Below are 26,014 nucleotides of genomic sequence, written 5' to 3' on the forward strand. Positions count from 1 at the left end.
TTGCTAGGTTTATACCGGGAGGCTTGTTTGATCACAGGCAATTCCCAGTCCTTTCCCGGGATGCTTGTGTGTCAACTCCCATGTCAAAATGGCTTTGAAAAAGCTCGTGCTGCCGGCCAGCAGAATGGCAGGTGCCTTCATTTGCACCTTGGGAACATCTCCTCTTCTCTTTTATTTTCTAATCTCAGAGTGGCAGAGCCCAGAGGGAGGCTTGTGGCACCAACGCTTCAAAACAGATCCCCTTAAATCTTTTGTGTGCCTGTCTGCTGATCCTTTCTATTGTTTGGAGCAAAATATGAAGGAGTAGGGGTTTTTTTTTGTCATCTTTCCCCCTCCCTTATAGCTCAAGTGGTATTTTGGTGCTTGTGAACAATGTTGTATGAAGAGCAGGAGATTTCTGAAAGGAGCATAAGTTTGAATAGGCATGGAGGAAAGCAAATAGGTTTACCAACAGACGCCCAGCCCTATTTGGTGTGCCAACCAGAAGAACCAGATTCAGGTTTCTTGTTTCCTATCACATCACAACTGAACAGCTACAAGAAGGCCGTAATTTTTTTGTTGGATTTCTTTAGGATGTTGCTGCATTGTAATGTTTATAAAATGTAGGAACGCATCAGGCCTTGACAAACTTGGTCTTTGTTACCGGCTATGTTAAGAAAATTATTTTCATTCTGCACAGGTCAACCTGCACTTAGCTTCAGCAAATGTTCTCTCTGTAAGTCCAATGGACGGTTCTAATCCTTGATTCCAACGAGTGCTAATGGGACTGCCAGTAATTGTAGTGGCTCAGTCAGGCATGGAGCCTCTTCCCTTGGGATTTTAAGCAGATAAAATCAGGATGTGCCATGAATTAGCTAGATTGGGTTAGAGGTCAGGCAAAGAGTTTGCATTTTCCTGACTTTTCTTCCGATATGCAGAGCCCACAAGAGTCTCGCTCATTGATCAACATCGAGGTCAGCAAATGCAAACTATACCTTTGTTGCTGTTTGTTGTAGCTTTTGCTTTACATAAAAAGATAAGTGGAGCCTTGTTGGATCAGGCCAAAGGCTCACCTACTATTTCATCCTGCTCTCACAGTGCCAACCAGAAATAGTGGGAATCAGTGCCCACGTGCCTTAAACACTTTTCTGGGCAGCGTGGAGATTTCCAGTGCCAAGGTGCTAGGGATATACTTAGAATGACAGCAAGGCTTACAAAAGTCCCATCAGCAAAGCACAATACTTGTCTGCAGAATTCAGACTAAGAGGAAATGTTGGCCACAACCCTATAGCCATTGACCTCAATGGCACTTGCCCACACTGTAAGGCTCTTACATGCCTGCTTCTTTGACTATGCAAAAGAGCATTTCACCTCCTTTGATTGAGCCCTGTTAATTAACTTCTGTTAAGATATGAGATATAAATTCCCAGTAACTTTCAGAACACTTTTATTCCTCTTGGGATGAAGCTTCTATATTACTAAATTAATTGAGTTTATTGCCCATAGGCTAGCACACAAGTGCAGAAGAAGACTACTTTCTCATACAAAATTGGATGTACCACTTATTGTTTGTTCTATTTTAGGCCACCCTCCAGTATAAATAATCCAGGGTGACTCAAAGCTGTTTTTACACTTCTGTAATGTTGTTATCAGGAATTCTCTGTAATAAAATAGTTATTCACTGTATGTTCAATAGCCCAGTCCTCCAAGCTCAGCCTTAGCTGCTTTTGTTATTTGTGGGTGTTTTTTTTTTGCCGGGACTGGGATAGCTCAGTCAGTAGAGCATGAGGCTCTTAATCCCAGGGTCACGAGTTCAAGTTGGCATGGCAGGGGGTTGGACTAGATGACCCTCATTGGTCCCTAACTTTGGACTGTCAGCTTTCATGCTTTGGCTCTTCCACGCAAGGGAGGAAGGCAAAACTGCCATTCTGTTTTGAGGACAACCTTGTTTGGTTTTTGTTTCTCCAGATTTTTTTTTTTAAAAAAAAAAGCAGCGTTGTTATGATGGCAAATTTTGCATCTCAACCACAGACACACGTGCACAGAGATAATAGAAGTATAGCGTTGGAATGGTCACCAAGTCCAAACCCCTGCCTTGCAGGAGTCACAGCCAAATAGATGGAAATAGATCTTTTATTAATCCACCATCTTGCTTTCTTTCAGGATTTTGTTATGGGCCTTTCAATTTTACTCCGGGGGACGGTGCAAGAAAAACTCAACTGGGCTTTTAATCTGTATGATATAAATAAGGACGGCTGTATAACTAAAGAGGTGAGGAGACCATTTCACTCACTGTAATGTGAAAACGCTTGTCATTAACTGCATGTAACGGGGATGTTGTTTATAGGTTTTAGTAGATTAATTCCAGGACTAGGGACTTCCTGCTATCCCAAGTGGCTGTAGTCTTGAGTAAGAGGCAAATGCCAGGATCCCTTGTATACAGGACATTGGGACTCACTCACCTCTGCTGCAGTGCGAGATCTCGTGGTGCACTTGTCCCATGATAACACAGTCAAATGCTGCTGCTTCAAGCATCTGCTTGGGTTGCTGCTGCAGTCAAGCTATCCCCTCCATGCACACCACTCACCTCCCCACCAAGGGGCAGTTATGCAAACAGCCAAATCTAGTGCTAAAGTTGCCGTCATTCCATTTCTGTCAGCATGTGTGTAGGTTTGCAAGTTTTGTAGAGAGTGATTTGCAAATTGTATTATTGAGCTAGATCTGATCCTATAGTTTGCATTGCTTGCATTGTATGAATTCTGACTGTATAGGCTGTAGCCCTGGGATGTCTTGCGTAAAATGCTTTTTCCTTTGCCTCTCTCTGTGTGCCAAAGGGTAATGTAAACAAAACAGGATGCCCAGCTAAGCTATCAAGGCCAAATGACTGTCTTGTCGGATGCTAGCAGTCTGACGCAAAGAGCAGCAAGATAGTCAAGGCTTTGTTGAGCCAGCCAGAGATATGAATTCGACAGTAACTGACAATACGCATAGATGATGTGAAAGGGGGGGAAGATGCGCAAATCACCATTGTCCCCTATGGCCCTGTTTATGTTACCCCTGCCTAAGCCAGCATGTGTTTACGCACAGGACGTGTACTAGTGACCCCCTTGCGTACGTGACCCCTTTGCATGCACACATTTACAGGGAGGGGGAAAGAGCCCAAAAGAAGGGTATAAGGGAGCTTTGCAATTTGTTTCTTTACTCCTGTCATGAGCTTGACCACCAGGAGTCTCTTAAATTTAAGAATTAAATTCTTTCTCTTGATTCAACCCCCCCCCCCGGTGTCATTATTGGCTATCTCTGTCCTGCCTGGGCGCAACTTAAAGGACCCTTATCAGCAATAAGGCTGCAGTTTGAGTACTCACTCGGAAAGAAAACTCTCTCCAAACAAGGGAGAAGAAAATTCAGTATGGCAAAAGGCGGCAGGACAGCAAACTTACAAGAGGGAGTGAGCAAGCGTCTGATTTGCCCAAATAGCAATTTGAAATGAAATTTAAATCAGATTTGCCCCCACCACCTGCTTGACTTTGTTTAGTGTTTTCTTTTCAATGCAAATTGAATCTGTTAAGCATAAAGACTGAGTCTCCTTACTTTAAATGGAATACACTCAGCATTGCAATAATGGGAGGGGTTTGCTATGATGATTCCTGAAAGGCACAATGGGGTGTATATCAGTCTTCTGCTTCCACCTGATGGCCATTTCTTACATTGCTTTTGAAAGATGCAGGTGAAATATTAGGGGAAATGCTGTGTTGTAGGTCAGATAAAATCCTTCTGTAGGCCTGTAAACATCTGATTTATCCAGAGACTGCATTGCTACAGGAAAATGTGTTCCCACTGCAAAAGACAGCTGGGGGGTAGCTGCAACACCCAGCAACTTAAGAAATTATGATTTCTAGCAGTTCATGTATCAGCAAATGAAACACCTACACATTACTTTTGGGAAGGTTTTTCACTTCTGTGCTAGCAAGGCTTCTGTCTTATAAATGCAACTCTCTTCCCAATTGTGCATTTTCCACTGCACAGTATTTTCTTGCTCACTTTAATGTCTTGTTCCCTCCCCCAAAGGAAATGCTGGATATTATGAAAGCTATATATGATATGATGGGGAAATGCACTTATCCTGTTGTCAAAGAAGATGCCCCGAGACAACACGTTGAAACATTTTTCCAGGTAGGTACGATTTGCCGGGGCGGGGCAGGGGAGCCAGGTGAAATGATGGTCATAGATAGCTATCGTATTGATGGTTTGCAGTGTGGCTATGTAACCTGCTCTTCTTGCTATGTTGCCTATACTAATTTGATTAAGCAAATCCCCTTCCTTCTTCATTTCCGTTTTTGTCTTGCCTACTCTGCAAGATTTGAAGCTCAGCACCTGTGATTTGTTAAAATAAATATAAAATGTCGGCAAGTGTAGGAGTAGTTTCTTTGGTAGCCATTATTCTATCACCTGTCCCCAAACCTGGCTTCTCATAGAAATGAAAGGCGGCAGTCTTAACTGGAGAACGACATTACTTAAGCAAGCATTTCTTCTTTGGCAGAAAATGGACAAGAACAAAGATGGCGTAGTCACCATAGATGAATTCATTGAAAGCTGCCAAAAAGTAAGTAACTGGTATATTCATAGTGCTTTGCTCTTATGACAGAATACAAAACCGCAGTATGAAGCTTCAGCATGTACGATATTTCACAAACTGTCCATATTTTAGAAAACGCATTTATTATCTCATAGAATCATAGAGCTGGAAAGGCTATTGTGAGACCGTGTTCACCTGTCTAGCTCCTTGCTCAGTGCAAGAAATCCAGAGGTGGCACATATTCAGGTCCAGCCTTTGCCTGAAGACTACCAAGGAGGGAGAACTTCTACGTAACTGGCTCCATGTTTGAACTGCCCACACCAAGAAGTTGTTTATGGAACCAAAATCTCTCTCCTCCTGCAACTTAGCTCATTAGATCTAGTCCTCCTCTCTGGTAACAAGGCTTCATCTGATTCTATATGACAGCCCTTCAGGTATTTGAAGATAGTGTCACAGCCTATCCTGCCCTGTCTTCCTTCCCCCAGGCTGAACATTCAGAGTTTCCTTCTGTGAGAATCAATAAGAATCCGATATCCAGCAAGTGTTTCTCTAACATGCAACAGGGCAGGCTTCGGAGATCACATTGGATGTTGCTACTCAACATTCTCCTTAATTATATGAGAAAATGTCAAAACATATAAAATGTATATCCGGTAAACCAAAATAATTTTAACGAGATGCCATAAAGACTGAAGCAGCTGTGGCATATTCAATAAAAAAGAACAGTCAGTTTTCAGAGAAGGCCCTTTGATATATATATTTAAAAAACCCTTCACCTATAAGTGGTTGTCCAGGCAATTTCTCTAAGCTGGAGAATTGTCTCTTTGTTCTCCATTTCATCAGTATAAATAGAACACAGAGGAAGGCCTCATCCCTTCCACTGCCAAAGTCATATCTAGCACTTGGCAAAGTTACTCAGGTGCTTTCTCTTTTCCCCCTGTAAAGTGCACTGGAAAAATCAATGCACAGTTGGGAGGCTCATAACCAGGTGTTTTAAGGCGTACACCAGGATGGAACTCATGTCAGTGCAAAACAGCAAAAACCCTAAATTTAAGTTGTTGAATATGTTATACCATAAGCCTGCAACTTATGCACCTTTAACTTTTGCTCATTCGTCTTTATGCACATGGCAAAATAAATAAATAAATAGGGGCAGAAACAGGGCAACGTTTGGGGCATATGACTTTTGCAGCCCCGCCCACCACTGATCCCAATATGCTTTGACTATACGCCATTTTGGCTCTAGGCATGATCCCCGGAACATAACCCCTGCGTAAGTTGCAGGCTTACTGTATTTAAAGTAGTTTATTCATTCAGTTGGATAAGTCACTTGCCTGTCAATAATCCCAATACCTTTGCACTCATTGGCCAATAACAGTTAAGAAGAAGAAATTTACCTTTTACCAATGAACTGTGTAGAATATTGCGTGCCTATTTCCCCTTGATTTCCAAAAGGGTTCCTTTTTAAAATAAAAGCTAAAAATTAAGGGAGTGGATCTGATCGACCTCAAACACAGCCTGTGGCCCTGGTTGGCCTTCCCCATTCCTTGCGAGAGCTAGAGGTTTCCCATTGGCTTCTTCTGCAGTAGCAATTGGAGTCTCCTTCTTTGGAGGTCTTTAAGCAGAGGCTTGACAGGCATATGTCAAGAATGCTTTGATGGTGTTTCCTGCTTGGCAGGGGGTTGGACTGGATGGCCCTTGTGGTCTCTTCCAACTCTATGATTCTATGAATTGTGGCACACCCCAAGAACAGCAGCAGAAGCTTGACATGGCTGCTGAACTTCTTAAGCCAAACTTCTTAAGAACTTCCTACAAAGTTCTAGGCCTGTTGCTCCTATTGTGTTTTTATCAAGGTTTTGCTATAAACAGCAAGGTGTATTTGATAGACAGACCCAGTATGAGTTACATGTTTAATTTCTAGGCATGAGATTGTAATTGTATGCCATCGCCAAACTTTAGCAGCTCCCCACAATGTTTTCTCTGTAAATTATTTGTGATAGACTGTAAGCAGCAAATACCTGTACTATTTGCAGAACAATGTGTAAGAAGCAGCAGACCTGTGTCTTCAAACGTACTAGGGCCTGTATAGAACACTGGGCTGTGTAGCAGACCTGTGGCCTGCATCACATATAAACTAGGCCAGGCATCCCCAAACTGCGGCCCTCCAGATGTTTTGGCCTACAACTCCCATGTTCCCTAGCTAACAGGACCAGTGGTTGGGGAAGATGGGAATTGTAGTCCAAAACATCTGGAGGGCCGAAGTTTGGGGATGCCTGAACTAGGCTTTAGAGCAAAACTGCACAATCAGCAGACTTGCAGGATTTGTGATAGTGGTATAGGAGAAATCTGCTAGTCAAAGAAAGTAATCAAAAATCCCACTTCGAAGATCCTGGCCCTTGGACATACCCAAAGTAGGTACTAACTTTTAGCTGCTTATTACACTGAAAATTTATAAAGGGTGTGGTTTTTCAGCCTAAGGAGGAAAATATTCATTGGATTAAAAATATTTCTGACTTTTCACTTTCAGATTTCAAAGCGCTCTCTCAAGATGAAATGTCTCTTTCTTACAGGATGAAAATATAATGCGTTCCATGCAGCTCTTTGAAAATGTGATCTAACTCCACACAGTTCTTTCTTCAATAAATGGACGGTATGAACAATCCTGCAACAACAAATCCATAATGCTGTTGCCACTTTTACCATAAAACAGGATTGCTCGGCTTTACACGGATGTGTATAACGCAAACAAGTTTTGTTTAATCAAAGCCTACCTACGGAGACCGTATTTTTCCAGTAGTTGAGGTAAAATAGTTCTCTTAAACAATGCTCACGTAGTTGTCCTTAAAAAAAAAAACTTCATTTGATTCAGAGAACAATCCAAAGAAACCAAAATGAAAACGGAATTATTGCATCCAAAACTTCATAGAAGAGATCCAGGAGAGAACAAGAGGGCAGGATCTGTTACTCGTTTCTATTAAATGAGTTTATTAGCTATACAACTCTTTCATTTTATACTCCCTTGTGTATTAACACAATCTTACACAATTCTCAGTTAAAGGTTATTACAGCTAATTACAGTTTGGGCACAATCCTCCTTGTGTGCAGTAGAGTCCTGTTTCTTCTGCCTTCCCTTATGCTGACATCACACCAGATCATTACTGGAAGGGGGAAGCCTGCATGCATTGAGCCCGCCCATGTCCCCTATTCCCCATAATGATGCAACACATAGCATACTTGTCAAATGTATGTTTGTGCCCAGGCACACACAGAATCCTAGAATTGTAGAGCTGGAAGGGACCCTGAGGGTCATCTAATCCACACACACACACCCCAGAAGACACACAGACTCCATTATGCTCATTGGAGTATCTGTCCACATAAGGAAGGGTTGGGCATCTTTGCATAGTAACCTGCAATTATTTTTTTTAATTCACAAGCAACTCATTTTTATAAAAGAATGTTCTTTTTATAGTAAATGGTTACTGGATTAATTTATTTAACAGCTGCTTATGGCAAACATCTTCCATCCTTAAGATCATCAGTTTATGAGTGTTATGCTCCCACATAGTGCTGCTTTGTTTAACTAAAGCAACTATCTGAGTGAACTGAACTACTTACTTTCTAACTGTGGGATTGCCCAAAAATTAGTAGTAAAAAAGGAACGAATGTATTTGTAAGTTTCTAACCACTCACTGCTCAGGATACATAGCGGTATATAGAGTCATGCCAGACACTAGACTGCCAGTTATGAAGTTATTTTGCTCTTGTTGCCTCCTCCGACTATGGTGGAAGATGCTTAAGTTCATTAGAACAGTTATGTAAAAGCAGTGGTGGTAATGGATTTTTTTGAAAAGGAGGGGCAACTTTTTTTTTCTTTAAAGGCTACTACAGGGAACAGGGAAGAAGCATGTGTCAGGATGGAGCCGCAATGGGTACAAGCAGGCTCCCTTCTACTTTCCTCCCTGCCTTTTACACAGACATCATTGCTGAACTGTAGCCAGCAAAGAAGCGTCTTCCCCCCTCCCCTCCAACATATTCAAATCATTCTTACATGCCTGCCCACAAGCATATAACTACTGGTACCAGACAATTGCAAACCTTAATTGTGACATTTCTGCACAAAGGATCTTAAGAGCTTACAGAAGTCCAAAGAGAGCTGCAAACTGTTTTTGCAAAAAAATAAAGCAGGCATCTATTCTGGTGTAGAGATGGGAATGAGGCATGTTGACGGCTGCTCTGCTATCACCAGTGTAGGAATATGAGTAGTACAATACATGTACACTTGAAATTTGCTGTAGTGTTTGTGAAAATTATATGTGCACTTTAATAAAAAAAGAAAAATGCAGAATGGCAGTTCAGTTTGTTTTTCCAAAGGGCTTACATGGAGTCAACATTCACAAACACTTTAGTAATATAAAAGCTTTAATACTTGTCACATATATTAGTTGTCTTTTAATACTTCAAATTTCTATGTTTTCAAAGCAGAAGTAAACCAGTTGTGTAGCATGTTAACAATTTGCACTAGGAGAGGTATCAGTTCACTGAAGCACACTTTATATATTTTCCTATCCAGAACCTTTTGGGAAAGAAGGCTTTTCCCTAGACAGTATAAAAATAATTTTCTCTATAGACACAGCAGTGAGTTAGTTCTTGGTCGAAATAAATTAATCATAGTACAATCCAGGCAAAGTCAAAAACCTTCAAATCCTATTGATTTTAACTTCCCACTGACGGGAAAGTTACTAAAAGTTATTAAAAGCATAACTTTTAATAGTGATTAACTTATGGATGGATTGTGCCTTCATTTCTAACCCATTGCAGTTGCTAAACATACCTAACTACACTTCAACATGTAAACACAGCAAATAAGTATTAATGTTACTGTTATGGTTATAGTTTACTAAACTGGGTAATCCCTATTATTGACTGTAATAAACCAGACAAATTGATTTGCAATTTGTGGTGGAAGTACTGAATAAGTATTTCTGGTGTTTTCCATAATTTACATGTCTTGAGCATATCCGCTCTTAACATTTGTCTTAATTTTTTAAAATATTGATCCCTGTTTCCCTGAGAGATTACACAACAGTGTACTATGGGGAAGCTAAGTAATACCAAATAGTTCTGAGGAGGCTCTTCGTCGCATCTCTCTTTAGGAGGAGATTGAACAGTAAGTTGGAATTTTAGCTTTTATAACCGTCAAACTTTCCTGTTGATAAAAATGAGAAGGTTTATGCTGAAATAAACTGTATCTGAAATCAAAACGGGTCCAGACATGTAGAATGCAAACTATGATTATCTTTCCTTCGTCAACTGGAAGGTGACAATATGCCACCTTCCAGAGGTTCTGGGATACATCAGCGGCTGTTGACCATCCTGGCTGGGGCTTATGGGAGTTGGAGTCCACAGCACCTAGAGGGACAACCATATTGGCTGCCTGTGCTTTTGGCTGCTTTGTTATTAATAATGCAGAACCATCAATACACATGGCATTTTTGTATTGCCAAGTTTGCCCTTCACCAAGAGCACCTCTAAACTAAAAATGTTTTTAAGTAAGTGTAATTACTATGTTTCTCTCCAAACTATGGAGAATTGCAATATGGAATTATAACTTTGTTGTGCATCATCAGAGTATGACAACATGACTGCATGCGATGGATTTAACCTAACACTATGAGATAGCGAAGACAACAGGAGAAACAAATTCTGACCTAGGTGTGTCGCAGGAGCAGACCAATCAATTCAGCTTACCTTCCCCCCATACTGCTCCAACTTTTGTAAGGCATCTGTAGTTTGCTCTTTGTACTTTTTGCTCATCTGTCTCTTTGAAAGCTGTGGCAAAAGTAAAATACAATAGTGATTTTATTTGTTGAACGTAGCTGCAACACCCTCCTTTGTGCCCATTAAATGGAGAAGCGTCAACCAGATTATTAATGATGCATCCTGGTAACAATGACTGATAAGAGGCAGTCTTAATTTCACAGATTCGGAGGGACCGTAGCATCTTTACATGTTCAGGCTTCCACAACTTGTGACTCAAGAAACTGAATGCAGGTCCTAACAAGAGCAGCTTGATAAACTTTGTTTTGCTGCTTGCATGGAATTGGAAGACTGTGACAGGGGCTATCAAGCACCTTTCATGCTGCAAAACATGGCTGAGGGCCATCTTCAATAGGCATGCCACAAGCTGTGCTCAGAAATGTGAAAATGCCAACATGCTATTAATATATTAGCTCATGGAATCTAGATTCTGATGTGCCACAAACTGAAACAAAATGCTTCTCAGGATACAAGAATACAAATACAAGAAACCCACTGCCAAATATTGTACTCACACTTGAAAGTAGATTTTTCAGGTGATCATTAAGTGCAGGGCCAACAACAGCACTCAGTTGTATCAAAGCATTCAGTCCCCTTTCAAATACTTCACCATCTGAATGGGCCTTTAATAAAGGGGGAAACCAATTGATCAGACAAATGATAAGCCCACAGCATGCACCAAATTGATTGTTTTTATGCTCCTTCAAGATTGAAAAATATTTATCTGGTTTTTTACTCTGAAATATGCCACACTGTTTTACTGCAACCCATATGTATTCACCAGCTTCAAATAAACACTTTTAAATATTCATCACAACATAATCCTATGTATGATTACTTAGAAGTAAGTCTCACTGTGTTCAACTGGACTCACTCCTCAATACCCTGTTTAGGTTTGCAGCCAAGATCTAACCATAAAAACTATTTGCTTTGTCTGCAGAAACACTGACAGTAAAACTGCAGTATTTAAAGTCTTCAAACACTTTGAACAAATCCTATTAGAAGCACTGATAGATAACCCCTTGCAATTAGGCAGTTGCTGTAATATTATTAAATTAACTACTAGAATGCAGATTAAGTGGAGTTAGGCAACATCATCAAGTGCTAATTATTTTAAAGGGTCTTTTGTCCACAACTAAAACTGGATTCTGCATCTTGAAAGTACTTGGTAAGGCAAGGTTTTTGACTGATTGTGGGGCGACTTCTAAGCCAATCATGCATAGAAGTTCCCATCAGACATGTGTATGCAATGTGGGATTCTCAAGGTGGAGCGGATCATACTCATGGGGATGTTGGGGGCAGGACCAGCCCACTACACACTTTTGGCCCTTACATGTTCAACATGAGCGTCTAAAGAGGGCTAGGATCCTAAGTAATGCTTCCTCAGTTTTGATAACCAATGGTCACAAACCACCATAAACAGGTATTCCACCACGCAGAAGCTTAATTAGCCCACAGCTACTACAAAGAGACTTCCCCAATGCATTTACTGACAAGCTGCACAACCCTCTTTCACCCCACCTCCTGGATCAAGTCTACACAATCCAGGAGGTGGGACAAATTAGGGTTGTGCAGCCTGTTACTGCTCAGGTGAGCAACGTAAACAGCAGGTGGAAGCAACCATGGTTTACAGTGCTCACAATGTAGGCAGGAGGGAAAAGGGGGGAAATGTGGTGGGATTTTAATACTGCTGTGGGATGATGGGATCAGAATATTTCTGAGTGCACTTGGATTACACTTTCAAATTCAATCCTCTTTCAATTCAATTATTATTATTATTATTATTATTATTATTATTATTATTATTATTATTAGCTTCTGAGCAGGGATCTCTGCATTTTGTTTATCAGCCCTTGCCATCCGCTTCTTTACTTAAAGTAAACCTGTTGAAATTAATGGTTCTAACGTGTTCATGTTTATTAATTTCAATGGGAATACTCTGAGTAAAACTTAGTCGAACACCATTCTATGCTAATAGCAGTTGCAATCCAGATATAATATAGCATGAGCAGTCTAAATTGCTAAAAAAACCTCCAGAGCAGGATTAGAATCCAGATCAACTGAGCCATCTGTGGGTATCGTTTTATCTTCCACACACCTTTTAGTCAATATTTCATGCACACATTCTGAGGATTCTAGCCAATGTTGATTGAACTGAGAATGGTTGAAACTATACATGGCTCAACAACCTTGCTTGCAAGGTTCATCCATGGCTTGCGAAGACAGGCAAGTTGGAGGCTCTCTTACAACACTGGAATTGCAAAGGGGGAGCAATGTTCTCTGCCCCTCCTCCAGCCCCAAACAGAGACAGACGTGTGCCCCTGTGTCTGCTGGAGTTCCAACCACGAGGAAAGCATGGAGATGAAAGGAGCACACCCACCCCTGTGGCCCTTGCAGGAAGGGACAGCAGAGCCGCACTGGGGGCTCTTAACTGCATCTGGCAGGTTTTGAGCTCCAGCCACACGGCAGGTGCCTTCACTGTACCTCCCTAGTTTTGAATTGTACTTTATACATATTGCAAGCTACCATGTGACAATTGTTTTCAAAAAGCAAATTATAAATCTATCTAATCAATCAATCAATATATCTGGGCAGAAGAAATCTTGACTCTGCGCCTCTTTGGAGCTCGGAGCTCCAGCCATCTAAAAGGGAGAGAGGCTGCCCACAGCACATCACTGCCCCTCTCTGGCTTTGTGCTGGACACAGAAGGAGTACCCTGGTTTTTCACCGAAGCTGTGCTGTGTTTCCAAACGCCAAACAAGGCCAGGGACAAAGACCCTGCTCTCTGGGTAGGGAGATGTCCTGGCTTTGCAAATATTTGGTCCACCAAGACCACCTAAAATTTATTGATCCCTGAAACTTAACAATACATTGGGTATACGAGTTCACAAATGGGAGAGACATACCAAAGCAGCTTTCAATACTGGAACTAGCCGTGGCAACAACGGAATGGCTTTCTGAGCGGCACCTGCCACCAAGAGCAATTCTTTAAAGCCCTCCTTGGATACAAATGTATACGGATGCCTTGTTTCTCTTAATCCCTGCCACAGAAATAAAAAACAACATCATAGTAAGCTCTACCTGCCCACCATCTCTGCTGATAAAAATACAAATATCTCAAAAAGTACAGTATATTACACTCTTTTCATTACAGGCATTCAAAACACACTTGTGCCACCTTGTGGCTCCATCGAACGTAACGTTGTTAAGCAAATCGTTACATACCGAAATTTCTCAACATGTGTATTTTCTTACCATCATTTTGTTTATCCATTTATTTCTACATTTATTCAGGAACAGTACATAATCAGTATTATTTCTAGGCCTTCTGCTCATGCTGCAACAGGTAGAACAGTATCCTGTATAACTCCCAACAAAACAATGCAACCTTAGCTGCCACTAGACAACCATAACTCATTGACAGACTCCTGGTCATGGGGAGTTAAGGGCACAACTGACTTCTAGTAGTCCCCTCCACTCCCAAGTCCTGAAAAAGGATTCTGCCCCACAGTGTATAAGGGTCTCACTGGAGAAATGCCCCCAGTGGCTCAACAGTTCAGGCAGATTCCAGGATCCACTGCAGCCTCAGAAATCATGGCACACCAGATTATTTCTAACGGATGTTCAGAAGTGTTTTCTCTTCTCACATATCAGAAACAGAGATTTGGAAAGCCTTTAAAAATGTAATATTCAATTTGACACGCTGTTGAGGCTCAAAATGCATGTTTGATGTGATTCAATTATTGCTTATAATTATATATCTGCACACTCTTAGCAGATGCAGAAGATAAACGAAACATGCCAATTATATAATTTGGATGGGGTAACTGAACAAAGCAGACGCCAAGAGCAAACTCATATCTTTGGTAATTGACTTCCAGGCTGTTTCTTCTAGGAAGTGAATTCAGTAGCACACTAAAAAGGCTTTTCTTGTCAGACAGAACTGAGGTCAGATGTAGATGTTCAAAAGGATATACAGCACTGCACACCCACATGCAGTCCTGAATGAAGTACACTAATCAAGATAATATATACAATTTAGAAACAGGGCTAAGCAAAGCTCACAGGAAAAATGTGTGATCACTATGCATACCCAACACTGAGAAGCAAAGATGGAGTACTGCTCTTTTTGGAAGATATGCAAAATGCACCTATGTAGATGGCAAGGCCTCTAGCAAACATTTTTTTCTGCTCTTGGCTATACCGCTATGAAGCACAGAACACTAGTTTAACTTTCTGGAACAGCTAATAGTAAACTAAATTTAGCAACAGCTATACAGTGGTACCTCTAGTTACGGACTCGATCCGTTCTGGGGTGCCATTCACACCCGAAAAGTCCGTAACTAGAGTGCCGCTTCTATGCACGCACGCAGCGTGATAGAGCTCTTTATACTCAAGTGGCGTTTGCAAGCCAGAAAGACGCAACATGAACCTAACGCAGCACAAGGTATGACTGTACTGAAAACACTATTTCAAAACAGCAAGTGAGCCGCTCAGAGATTTAAAAAATAGTGATAATAATAGTAATTTATTACTTGTACCCCACCCATCTGACTGGGTTGCCCCAGCCACTCTGGGCAATTTCCAGCACATATAAAAACATAGTAAAACATTAAACCAGGCATCCCCAAACTTCGGCCCTCCAGATGTTTTGGCCTACAACTCCCATGATCCCTAGCTAACAGGACCAGTGGTCGGGGAAGATGGGAATTGTAGTCCAAAACATCAGGAGGGCCGAAGTTTGGGGATGCCTGCATTAAACCTTAACAAGCTTCTTAATAAATAATAATAATTTTATTGAGTGTTTTTATAAATTCTTTTATATAAACAAAACATTTAATATACCACTCACCAATTATCCATGTGTGACAATGAAGTATTTATACAATTTATACAAAATCGTTAAAACGGACAACATGTTTAATTTTTACATATATATATATAAAGGATATATAAAGGGTTTGTGGCCAATATTAATGCAGGTAGCTTTTTCTTCCCCAGCCTCCTTTCCCAGAGAGCAGGCATCCCCAAACTTCGGCCCTCCAGATGTTTTGGCCTACAACTCCCATGATCCCTGGGCTAACAGGACCAGTGGTAGGGGAAGATGGGAATTGTAGTCCAAAACATCTGGAGGGCCGAAGTTTGGGGATGCCTGCCATAGAGCAACAGTTTGTGGGCAATCAACAGAGACCATACAGAGTTATGATGAGGAAGAAGGACAGGTGGCTCACTGGACCGGAATACTATTAGCCTGCTATATTTCTGGATTATGTATAGCCAGGGTTGTGTTGTCTGGGCAGCCCAGGACGTCCATAAAGACAGTGCAGGCCTGTGTGCCAGGGAGATCACTTCGGTGCTACTAATGCAGCAGTTTGACTTTACTCACCACTGCAGTCTCTACTTCTCTTCAAAAGATTACTTACACTATATCCCCAACTTTTTAATCTATTAAGGAGGAGAGTTGACACTCAGTTACTTTGCTTTGTTTTTAAGCTACTTCCAACTTTTTGTTGCAATTTTAATTAATTCAGCTGGAGTATTTGGTTGATGGATGACCAGCATATTTAAAAACAACAAATTATCAAAACATGCAACATAGGTAGGGTGGTTTCAACTTGATTCTAAAGAGAGAGAGAAAAACGTTCACCTCTGCCAAAGTTATAAGAAGAGGATCAAACTGAAGCGTTTCAGGACGACAATCCCACTGTAATTTGTGTTTTACAGAGCCATGAACTAACCTGAAACAGAAAAGTTAAGAATCAACAATCAGGCATGGCTGTACTGATCCCACTTCATGCCAAAGATCCTAAAATACTGTTCCAAAAGAACTAAGCCTGTGTGAGTTCAGGTATATTCATGGCGCACCCCCCTTTTGGAAGAGGAAGAAGAAGAAGAGTTTGGATTTGATATCCCGCTTTATCACTACCCGAAGGAGTCTCAAAGCGGCTAACCATCTCCTTTCCCTTCCTCCCCCACAACAAACACTCTGTGAGGTGGGTGGGGCTGAGAGACTTCAGAGAAGTGTGACTAGCCCAAGGTCACCCAGCAGCTGCATGTGGAGGAGCGGAGACACAAACCCGGTTCCCCAGATTACGAGTCTACCGCTCTTAACCACTACACCACACTGGCTCTCACACAGACTCTTATTAAAAATGTAAGACCGCCCAATCAAAAAAGGAGATTATTTTAATACAATTATGGATGATATCCAACATTAGCCATACTCAGACAGCATGGCCAAAGGTCAGGGGTCATGAAAGTTGCATTCCAAGAGCCACAGGTTAACCACTCCTGTAGTAGAGGCTTTTAGGGCCTGTTCACACATGGATGTTCATAATTTGATGGCAACAGCATGAAGTGTTGGTGTCCATGTGTAAATCAGCAGCCAGATAACACTGGTAGTACATTCACCTCGCATATCATGCTTTTGAATGAAAAAATGTTCACACGTCCTCCTACCAGTTATGAACTGAGGGACATGCAATACCTTAGTGTTATTCCCATTAGCAATATTGAGTGACACACCTGATAATGCCTTCTGAACATTTGTTCTTATGATAAGCAAACCAAAAGCCTTCACAGAATGTTGACCAATGATACAAAGCCTATTGTTTAACTATGTTCCTTATGTTCACCCACTTCTGACCCCCAATTCTTACCTGCAAGGAATTCCCCCTTTAGAGTAAATGGCAGCAAAGGCAGAAGGAGCCCTCGATTGACCACCAAACTAGAAAAAAAAGAGATGAAAGTGAGTTAGTCAGCCAAGAGGCAGATAAGTTCAGTTGTATTTATTTTTTAAAACCTGGAGATTTACCCAGTCAAAAAATGCTTTTCAAGTCCCATATTAATTCAAGATTCATTTAAATGTCCTTAAATGTCTCCTACTAAAAGCAACAGGACTTGAAATGCTTAGCTTTGATTTGATTTCAAAAACAGCATATATGCAACAGTTGAGCAGAAGGTGCAAAAATGCAAATTTAAATAATCTGAATGCAGAACAATAAAAATACAGAGAGTAAATGCAGGCAATGCAATGTGTATCTAATGCCTGGAAAAGCACCCATAATGACAAGCAGAGATGCTTCACTTTTACAAGAATATCATAATTTACTGCATACTACATACAAGAACAGTCATATAAGAGTCACTTCTTTGTTACTGAGAATGCACTTTCTTATTTTAAAAAGCAATTCTCAGAACTTTCCAAGTAAATCAAAGAACTTGGAAATATAGACATTATGAAGTATTGCCATTTAGTACTCACTTTTGTCACCTGAGGCAGGTACAGTTTTACTCAAGGCAACCATTCATATGAAATGCCATCATGGCCATCAGCAGTACCAAGGCTTTAACAAGGCAAAATCCACTAAAACTTGACTGCAAATAGAGAATCCCAAACCAGGGTTCCAAACTAAGGCTATACAGTATTTTGCTGCATACCCTGGAATTCAGAGGTGCAAGAATGGGCACTCAACTGAATTTCCAAACAACTTAAGTGTCTTCCAGCAAAGTTGCTTCTAAAAATCACTGACAAAAAGCAAGTCAGCCAAGGAGGAATGAGCGTGGGCAGATGGCACTGAGTGCTGAGTGACTGTTGTGGGGACGGAATGAAAAATCAAAGGGTGGGAATGGCAAGGAGTATTCTGGAGCAGCAGAGATTTGCTCCCCAAATTTTGATACCCTTAACTCAGTTCAGCAGAGATTGTGCTTATCACCTTATTCTCCCTTTTTCGCCACATTCTTTTTAAAATCACCTGCATAATTTGCTGAAGAAATGGGCTAACATCTTTATGTGGCCACTAGTAGTTCTGCCTGTACTTACCGGATCAATTGTTTTGGGATTAAGTCTGTCACTGGGCCTGGGCTGCGGCTTAATTACAGGATCTGGAGAAGTCAATGCAGTGGGTGACGGCTTTCTTTTCTGTGTCACACTTTTCTTAGCCATTTGAGAACCTGAAGACATTCTTTTACCACTACTCCCTACGGCACCAAAAACAAAAAAAAAGACCCCACAGAAGAAAGCAGGGATGGTATTTACATTCTTGATGAAAAATAATTTGTATTATAAGGCAGGTAAATAAAACATAGTTCAGCTGTCACTGAATTGTAAAGACATACCACTTGCTCCATTTTTCAAACATGTGCTTTCACATTTCTTGGTTTGCTGCATACCTCCTTGGGAGGTATGTAGAGACACCTGAGCAAAGAGAAATTGATACTGGTTGGCATCACTTTGCATTTGTATCTTGGTATCACAAATTCTTAAGGGACTGTTCAAATAGAAGGGCTATTAAACAGAAGAAAATCTGCATTTTTAAGAGTCCTATGGACATTTGAAGAAATCCCTGCAGGGTTAACCAAAAGGGCATCATTATCTGTAGATGGATCTTAGGCAGCTCTTTTATGGCACAAAGTATTTACAGGCAACCCCCTCATTTATGTGTGTTCAATATTTGCGCAACCGGGCACATGCACATTGCACCAAACCCGGAAGTGACCAAAAAAAGTCACCAAAAAGGGTGGAATGGTGCAGGGCGGAGCAGGATGCCTGTAGGTTTTTCCAGTGGTGATTCAAATATATGCCTTGGAATGTAACCGCATAAATGGATGGTTGCCTGTATCAACATTTCTATATCACCTATCATCCGAGGATCACAGGGCAGTTTACAGTCTCAAAACACAAAAATCCATAACATAGAAGCAAATGAAAGTATTAATCAATGTCTAACTTTTGTAGCTACGACCCTAATCACATTTACATGGAATAATGATGTTTACCTCCCTCTTACGAATACTCAATAGTTACGAAATTAAACTGATGAGTAGGAGATTCCGGATAGGTAGTAAGCCTTATTGCCACAGTATGTGTTCCCGCCGGTGGTGTAGTTGAGTTTCCTGCATTTGGGGAAATTGCAGGCGTCAGAACCGTCCTGAGACCTGTGGGTATAGGGCGGTGAACAAATTTAATTCATAGAATCATAAAATCATAGAGTTGGAAGAGACCACAAGGGCCATCCAGTCCAACCCCCTGCCAAGCAGGAAACACCATCAAAGCATTCTTGACATATTCATCATCATCATCATCGTCATCATCATCATCATCATAATTGGCCTAGTTATTATGAACTGACCTTTTAAAAGGGTGAAGCAAATTCACAGAAGATACAGCTAACTGCTGCTGATAGGGCCCCTGAACATGGAGGTTCTTTCTTTTTATCACCAGTGGCTGGAGGCGCACAAAGGTGAGAGGATCATTATGACTATTAATTAGTTTATCGCTCTATAGCCGCAGGTCTCGGGGCAGTTCACAAGATAAAATAAAAATATACAAAGGAAAACAACCCAATAAACGCCACCCACCCACCCATTGGATATGAATCGGCCCAAGGCCAGGTGAAAGAGGAACGTTTCTGCCTGGAGCCCAAAGGTGTAACACAAATGGCTGACACCTGCGCCACCTGGCAGGGAACCTGACGCTGCAGTAGACCAGGCTGCTCACCCAGCAGGGCACCTTCTCAGGGGCATAACAAACCTTACCGCATCCCAGGGGAGCTCAGCGCCAAGAAAATAAATGCCTTAGGCCTGGAGTCTTGTGTGCGCATAAGCCGCGCAAGCGCTAAACCCAGCCCCGTCTTCTTAAGCGGGGAAAGCACTCTGCACATGCTAAGGGAAGCGCACCTTCTTCAGCGCTGAGGGGAGGAAAGGCGCTCTGCGCATGCTTGGGGGGGCACCCCCCTCGTCTTCCCCGCTGAGGGGGGGGGGAGGAGAAGGCGCTCTGCACATGCTCGTGCTGCCTGCTTCCAGGACCCCGCTAGCCAAACTCCTTCGCCCGTTAACGCCGCGGCGGCGGGGGGGGGGAGACGAGCCACCTACCTGCGGGGGAGACTTACGGCCCGGGGGCGAAAAGGAAGGGCGGGAAGGAGCGCGCCTCTTCCTCGCCGCGACGCCGGCGACGCCTCCCTCGCCCGCCTGCTCCTCGGAAGGCGTGGGAATCCGCGCAGGCCGCAGCTGCCCGTCGCCGTTGTCAAGGAAACTACGGGCGCCCGGAGAGGCCAAACTTCCTCGCAGAGAAGGCGGAGGGCGCTCTGTTCATGCTTGGAATTCCGACACGCGCGCACTCTTTGCTTTTTGTGTGAGAGCTGCGCATGGACAGGAGGCGATGAGTGAGAACAACTATTGTTGTTGCCAACTTGAATAAAATAATAGGGAAGGAAAACTGATCACAGGACAGGGCACACTATTTGAATGGGAATGCCCATCAACTTGGGAGGGGGAAGGGCCGGCATAGCCAGGATTTATGCTTCGGGGGTGGACACCCACCTGCTACCATCCTCTATATATAGGGGGGGGGGCGTGGGTGGTGCTGTGGGTTAAACCACAGAGCCTAGGGCTAGCCGATCAGAAGGTCGGCGGTTCGAATCCCCGCGACGGGGTGTGCTCCCGTTGCTTGCTCCCAGCTCCTGCCAACCTAGCAGTTCAAAAGCACGTCAAAGTGCAAATAGATACCGCTCCGGTGGGAAGGTAAACGGCGTTTCCGTGTGCTGCTCTGGTTCGCCAAAAGCGGCTTAGTCATGCTGGCCACATGACCTGGAAGCTGTACGATTACCAAGGCCTTAACGATAAAGCCAGTGGCTTTGAGGAGTTTTAGAAATGGTGCCAAACCAGCCTTTCACACATCCATAATTAAACATTAATTTAAACTATATAATCCTACTTTGCTATGAATTCTAAAGGCGAATCATTCAAATCTGCTGTATACCACTGTGTGATGTCTCGGAAGTAATAGTACCACTGTATTCTGCTCTGGTCAGACCTCACCTGGAGTACTGTGTCCAGTTCTGGGCACCACAGTTCAAGAAGGATACTGACAAGCTGGAACGTGTCCAGAAGAGGGCAACCGAAATGGTCAAAGGCCTGGAAACAATGCCTTATGAGGAACGGCTTAGGGAGCTGGGTATGTTTAGTCTGGAGAAGAGAAGGTTAAGGGGTGATATGATAGCCATGTTCAAATATATGAAAGGATGTCATATGGAGGAGGGAGAAAGATTGTTTTCTGCTGCTCCAGAGAAGCGGACATGGAGCAATGGATTCAAACTACAAGAAAGAAGATTCCACCTAAACATTAGGAAGAACTTCTGACAGTAAGAGCTGTTCCGCAGTGGAATTTGCTACCAAGGAGTGTGGTGGAGTCTCCTTCTTTGGAGGTCTTTAAGCAGAGGCTTGGCAGGGATATGTCAAGAATGCTTTGATGGTGTTTCCTGCTTGGCAGGGGGTTGGACTGGATGGCCCTTGTGGTCTCTTCCAACTCTATGATTCTATGATTCTATGATGTGAGGTTCCAGGTGATTACCCAGGGTTCGTGTTTCCTTTGGAATGGCAAACAGCAGAGACGTTTTTATGATATAGAGTAAAAGGTGGGCTGGGCAAGGTAACTTAGCTGGATTTGTAGCTTCTTTACTGTCCAAATCAAATCCAAAGAGTGCTGGGAAAAAGCGACTGGTGGGGTGCCACAGAGTTTTGTCCTGAAGCCGCTGTTATTCAACATATTTATAACCATCTGGCCTAGTGGGCGGGGCCCACGCTCACCAGCCCTTCTGAAGAGGCTCCTCATGAGGCCGGAGGAACATCACCTGGCTAATGTTTGATTGCTTGATTGATTTTAATATGCTGTACACCGCTTTGATATTTTTATTAAAAATATAAAGTGGTATAGAAATTAAAAAATAAATATAAGAAAGGAAGGACCCGGATAGAGGAATTGAGGGGATGCTAATCAACTCTGCAAATAATAGCAAACAGGGAGGGTTAGCCAATGCCACAGAAAACCAGACTGGAGAATTGCGCCCAAACTAACAAAATGAATTTCAGTTGGGACAAGTGTAAGGTTCTGTACGTAGCCAGGAAGAAACAGCAGCACAAATATAAGATGGTGGACTCCTGGCTTGCCAGTAGCACATGTGAAAAGAATCTAGGAGTCTTAGTAGACCACAAGTCATGAGTCAACAGTGTGGTGCAGCGGGGGGGGGGGGGGGGGACGGACTACTGCTATTCTAGGCTGCATCAACAGAAGTCTAATGTCATCTTCAAATATCTAAAGGACTGTCACATGGAAGAGGGTACAAGGAGATTCTGACTAAACATCAGGAAGAAGTTTCTGACAGAGCTGTCTGACAGTAAAACAAACTCCAACAAAAGGTGGTGGACTCTCCCATTTACCCCACTCTAACACAGAGCAACTTCCTTTGTTCTACTAAGGACAGCATTAATGCTTCAAAAATCTTGCCTGGCTAGTTTAGGGTTGCCATACGTCCAAAATTTCCCGGACATATTCGGAATGCTGCTGTCGGAAGCAGTGTCCATGTGGAAATCACACACACACACACAAAAAAAAAAAATCTGGGAAAATTCGGACATACAGTACATGGCAACTCATGTTAGCACTGTCATTTTTGCCCCCCCCCCCCAATGGGAATGCTTCCGTCCTACGGGCCTCGCTCCCACACTCGCCAGCGCCTCCAGGGCAAGCGCCCCCCCCAACGCCACCCCCACGCACATGGGCAGCACCCACTGCTCCCAACCACTGCTGCTGGCCAGAGCGGCGCATGCACGTTGCACGCGGCTTCGGCCTGCCGAACACCCGGAGGAAGCCTTCTCCGCCAATCCAACGAGCGAGCGGGCTCTCTGGACCGCCGTTAAAAGTGTGATTGGCGAGCCGCCTAGCCAATCCATCCGCCGCGGGAGGCAGGCCACGAGTTGCGTTTACCTCACAGCGATTCCTCAGCCAGTGAGGCGCTTGATTTGCTTACGTTGCAATGTGAATGAATATAGTCGCCTATTTAATAAATATTTAGCAGGTCTACTCAGAAGCCCCACTGAGTCAAGACAGTAGCAACTTAAGCTGCTACACAACGTACATCTAAGGGCCTCCACCCTCGCAGAACTACAATTCCCAGCACCCCTAGCAAACTACAGTTCCCAGGCTTTGGGGGAGGGGAAAGACCCATGCGCTTTAAATGTATGTGGTGTGTTAGGCAGGCTCAAGCTGCCCTTTAACACCAAGCCAGAACTTTTATAATTCTATGTTTTAAATCCAATTTTGACCAAGTAGCTCTGATCGGAATTTGTCGGGGTTCTCTCCTTCCTGCCCATTTTACCCGCACCACCATCTTGTGAAGCGTAGTTCTGTGCAATGTCTCTACACGTGAGGGATTGAATAACCCTTTTTTGAGTTTTGGCACAAGTGTATTTGAGACCCTGACACCAACGGAATGAGAAAGGAAGATGGAAGATGGCATCAAGAAAATCATCAAGAGAACAATCAAGTTCCTTCCAAGCAGGCTTCTGGTCTCATCACGTAGAACGTATAGCAGCATAGATATATATGGGATCAGCCTAAGGGACAGTGGGCTTTTTGGCAACAGCCACCTTATAAAGAGTTTCTGACTCTGGCGTCATGATTGTCATCATACCTTTCAACTTTGCATCCCAATAAACCAAATGATTTGTTTCCGTCTTCGAGTCTTGAGTCTGTAGTTTTCACTGGTTATGCTTCCTTCCTTGTTTCGGTGGGTTAATGGAGGACCAGGTTAGTGCTGGTGTTTTGGCATAGGATGCCCTGACCTCGACTGGATCTCCAACTTCAACATGATTTTATTGACATATTGTTTTCCAAATTAGGCCTTGTGATTCAAAGAAAACAGAAAGAGACTGCACTGTTCTCAAGTTGTTACATTTTATGAATTATAATATATGCCTGCAGCCAGGTAATGGAAACGACTGACTTGGCTTTCTCCGTAGCTTCCCCCCCCCAACCCCCACTCGGAGCAGTGGTTGCGTGGCCTGCATTAAGACAGTCTGAGAAGTGTTGGTTAAAGGAGACAGCTGCTTTAAGAGATTTAGAAAACAAGGCACTCATTTCAGTCTGCACATCCAACATTTTAACCATAAATTTTCTCCCAAAGCAACAGACCATATTTCATTCATTTTAAGTCTACTGCAGCAACTTATATAATTGTTTAATAATAAAGTATACGTGTCTATGTCATTTTCCTTTTTTTCAGAAATTATTTACAGAAGTTGTTCAAAGGCTGCTACAGAGTTTTAAGTTATGAAATAGGAGTAAATTTGGGGCCCCTGAAAGTGGTTCAGCTTCTTAAGGAAGGCTGGACCTTTGAGGCTCAAACCAGTTGGTAAACACAGGTAAACAGAGACCAGACCAGGATTTTAAGAAAGCAAAGTGGCTGGAAGCCTGATCTTTTATTAAAATTATATGCAGAACATGGAGGGGGGTGTAGTTTATCAGTAGCAAGCGGCGCAAAGTAATATTCACAGTTTTGGGTATACAGCGATACAAAACCTTCAAAACACATACAAAGTTTATAAAACGAATAAAAGAAAGTAAGGAAATTGATACAAGGTACAATGTTTGCACTCCAGTCACTGACACATGCATGTAGAAAGTACATTTATATCACTATTTAAACGGGAACGATTTCAAGGCGATAGGCATAGCAAGCAGAGTTCATAATTTTTATTTAGAAATCCCCTCTCCGGTCATTAATTCTCTTATAACAATTCCCTCTTCCTGCACTCGTTGCGGATGTAAATCCGGAATGGAAGAGGGCCTATGGGGGGGGGGGGAGGAGGACTTTCAAATTGAGGGATATATTCTGCCCAAGTTAAAGAGGGCAAGGGAGCACAGTGTAGGAAGGTTTCAGGGTGGGCAGTTTCTAGGAGGGGCAAAGCTGCAATGGGGGCAAGGGTTAAGAGGGAAGACTTGGAAAGAAAGAGTCTCTTCATATAGGGAGGGCTCAGGAGGCAAGCGGGTATATTGTGGGAATGTTTCGGGGGGAGGGGGCCTGTTCAGGGATAGATTAAGGGGGGAGGGGCATATTGTGGGAAGGTTTGGGGGAGGGGCATGTTCAAGGAGGGATTAAGGTGATAAGGGGGGCATATTCAGGGAGGAATAAAGGGGGGGAAGAGGCATATTCAGGGAGGCATTAAGGGGGCATATTCAGGGAGGGGTTAAAGCGGGAAGGGGGCATATTCAGGGAGGGATTAAGGGAGGAAGGGGACAAATTCAGGGAGGGATTAAGGGGAGGGGGCAGATTCAGGGAGGGTCTTTTACAGGGAGGGCTCAAGGGGCAAGGGGGCATTCCATGGGAACGTTTCAGGGAGGGATGGGGCATGTTGTGGGAGGGATTAAGGAGGGGGGCATGTTGAGGGAGGGTCTTTTACAGGGAGGGCTCAAGGGGCAAGGGGGCATTCCATGGGAACGTTTCAGGGAGGGATGGGGCATGTTGTGGGAGGGATTAAGGAGGGAGGCATGTTGAGGGAGGGATTAAGGGGGCATCAATCAATCCCTGAATATGGCCCCTACCCACCAATTATCATCCCCGAGTATGCTCCCTTGCCTCCGGACATCCGCCCCGAACACATCCCCCTCCCCCCTGACAACCCCCTGAATGCCTCCCCGAAAACACCCCCTCCCCCCTCTGAAATTGTCCCACTCCTCTGCTCCCTCTCCCCTCAGCCCATCCCTGAATATGCCCCCTACCCACCAATTATCATCCCAGAATATGCTCCCCCGCCCACGGACATCTGCCCCAAACACATCCCCCTCCCCCCTGACACCACCCC

General features: G+C 43.2%; 2 protein-coding genes across 3 annotated transcripts in view; one reads left to right on the forward strand and one right to left on the reverse strand.

The window, feature by feature from the left end:
- KCNIP4 (potassium voltage-gated channel interacting protein 4) overlaps nt 1-8,564 on the forward strand; it is a 243,163-nt gene extending 234,599 nt beyond the window's left edge. Inside the window, exons 5-8 of the mRNA XM_060278964.1 lie at nt 2,143-2,250; nt 4,048-4,152; nt 4,520-4,582; nt 7,126-8,564. Coding sequence (XP_060134947.1) covers nt 2,143-2,250; nt 4,048-4,152; nt 4,520-4,582; nt 7,126-7,173 — 324 coding nt within the window. The 3' untranslated portion in view covers nt 7,174-8,564. The remainder of the gene's footprint in view (nt 1-2,142; nt 2,251-4,047; nt 4,153-4,519; nt 4,583-7,125) is intronic.
- A 395-nt stretch (nt 8,565-8,959) lies between these two features.
- On the reverse strand, nt 8,960-20,405 carry PACRGL (parkin coregulated like). 2 transcript variants are annotated; one of them, XM_035112334.2, is made up of 10 exons: nt 20,249-20,405; nt 19,154-19,270; nt 18,494-18,572; nt 18,198-18,355; nt 17,035-17,102; nt 16,023-16,113; nt 13,282-13,416; nt 10,891-10,998; nt 10,307-10,387; nt 8,960-9,764 (listed from the first exon to the last, which is right to left on the reverse strand). In XM_035112334.2, the coding sequence occupies exons 3-10, from the start codon at nt 18,543-18,545 to the stop codon at nt 9,708-9,710; spliced, it is 750 nt and encodes a 249-aa protein (XP_034968225.2). In that variant the 5' UTR covers nt 18,546-18,572; nt 19,154-19,270; nt 20,249-20,405; the 3' UTR covers nt 8,960-9,707. The 2 variants fall into 2 exon arrangements, with proteins under 2 accessions (XP_034968225.2, XP_034968224.2); XM_035112333.2 differs by having other exon boundaries at nt 19,154-19,312.
- Between the last annotated feature and the right edge of the window lie 5,609 nt (nt 20,406-26,014).

Source organism: Zootoca vivipara, chromosome 9 (assembly GCF_963506605.1).
Source record: "Zootoca vivipara chromosome 9, rZooViv1.1, whole genome shotgun sequence".
NCBI classification, from domain to species: domain Eukaryota; kingdom Metazoa; phylum Chordata; class Lepidosauria; order Squamata; family Lacertidae; genus Zootoca; species Zootoca vivipara.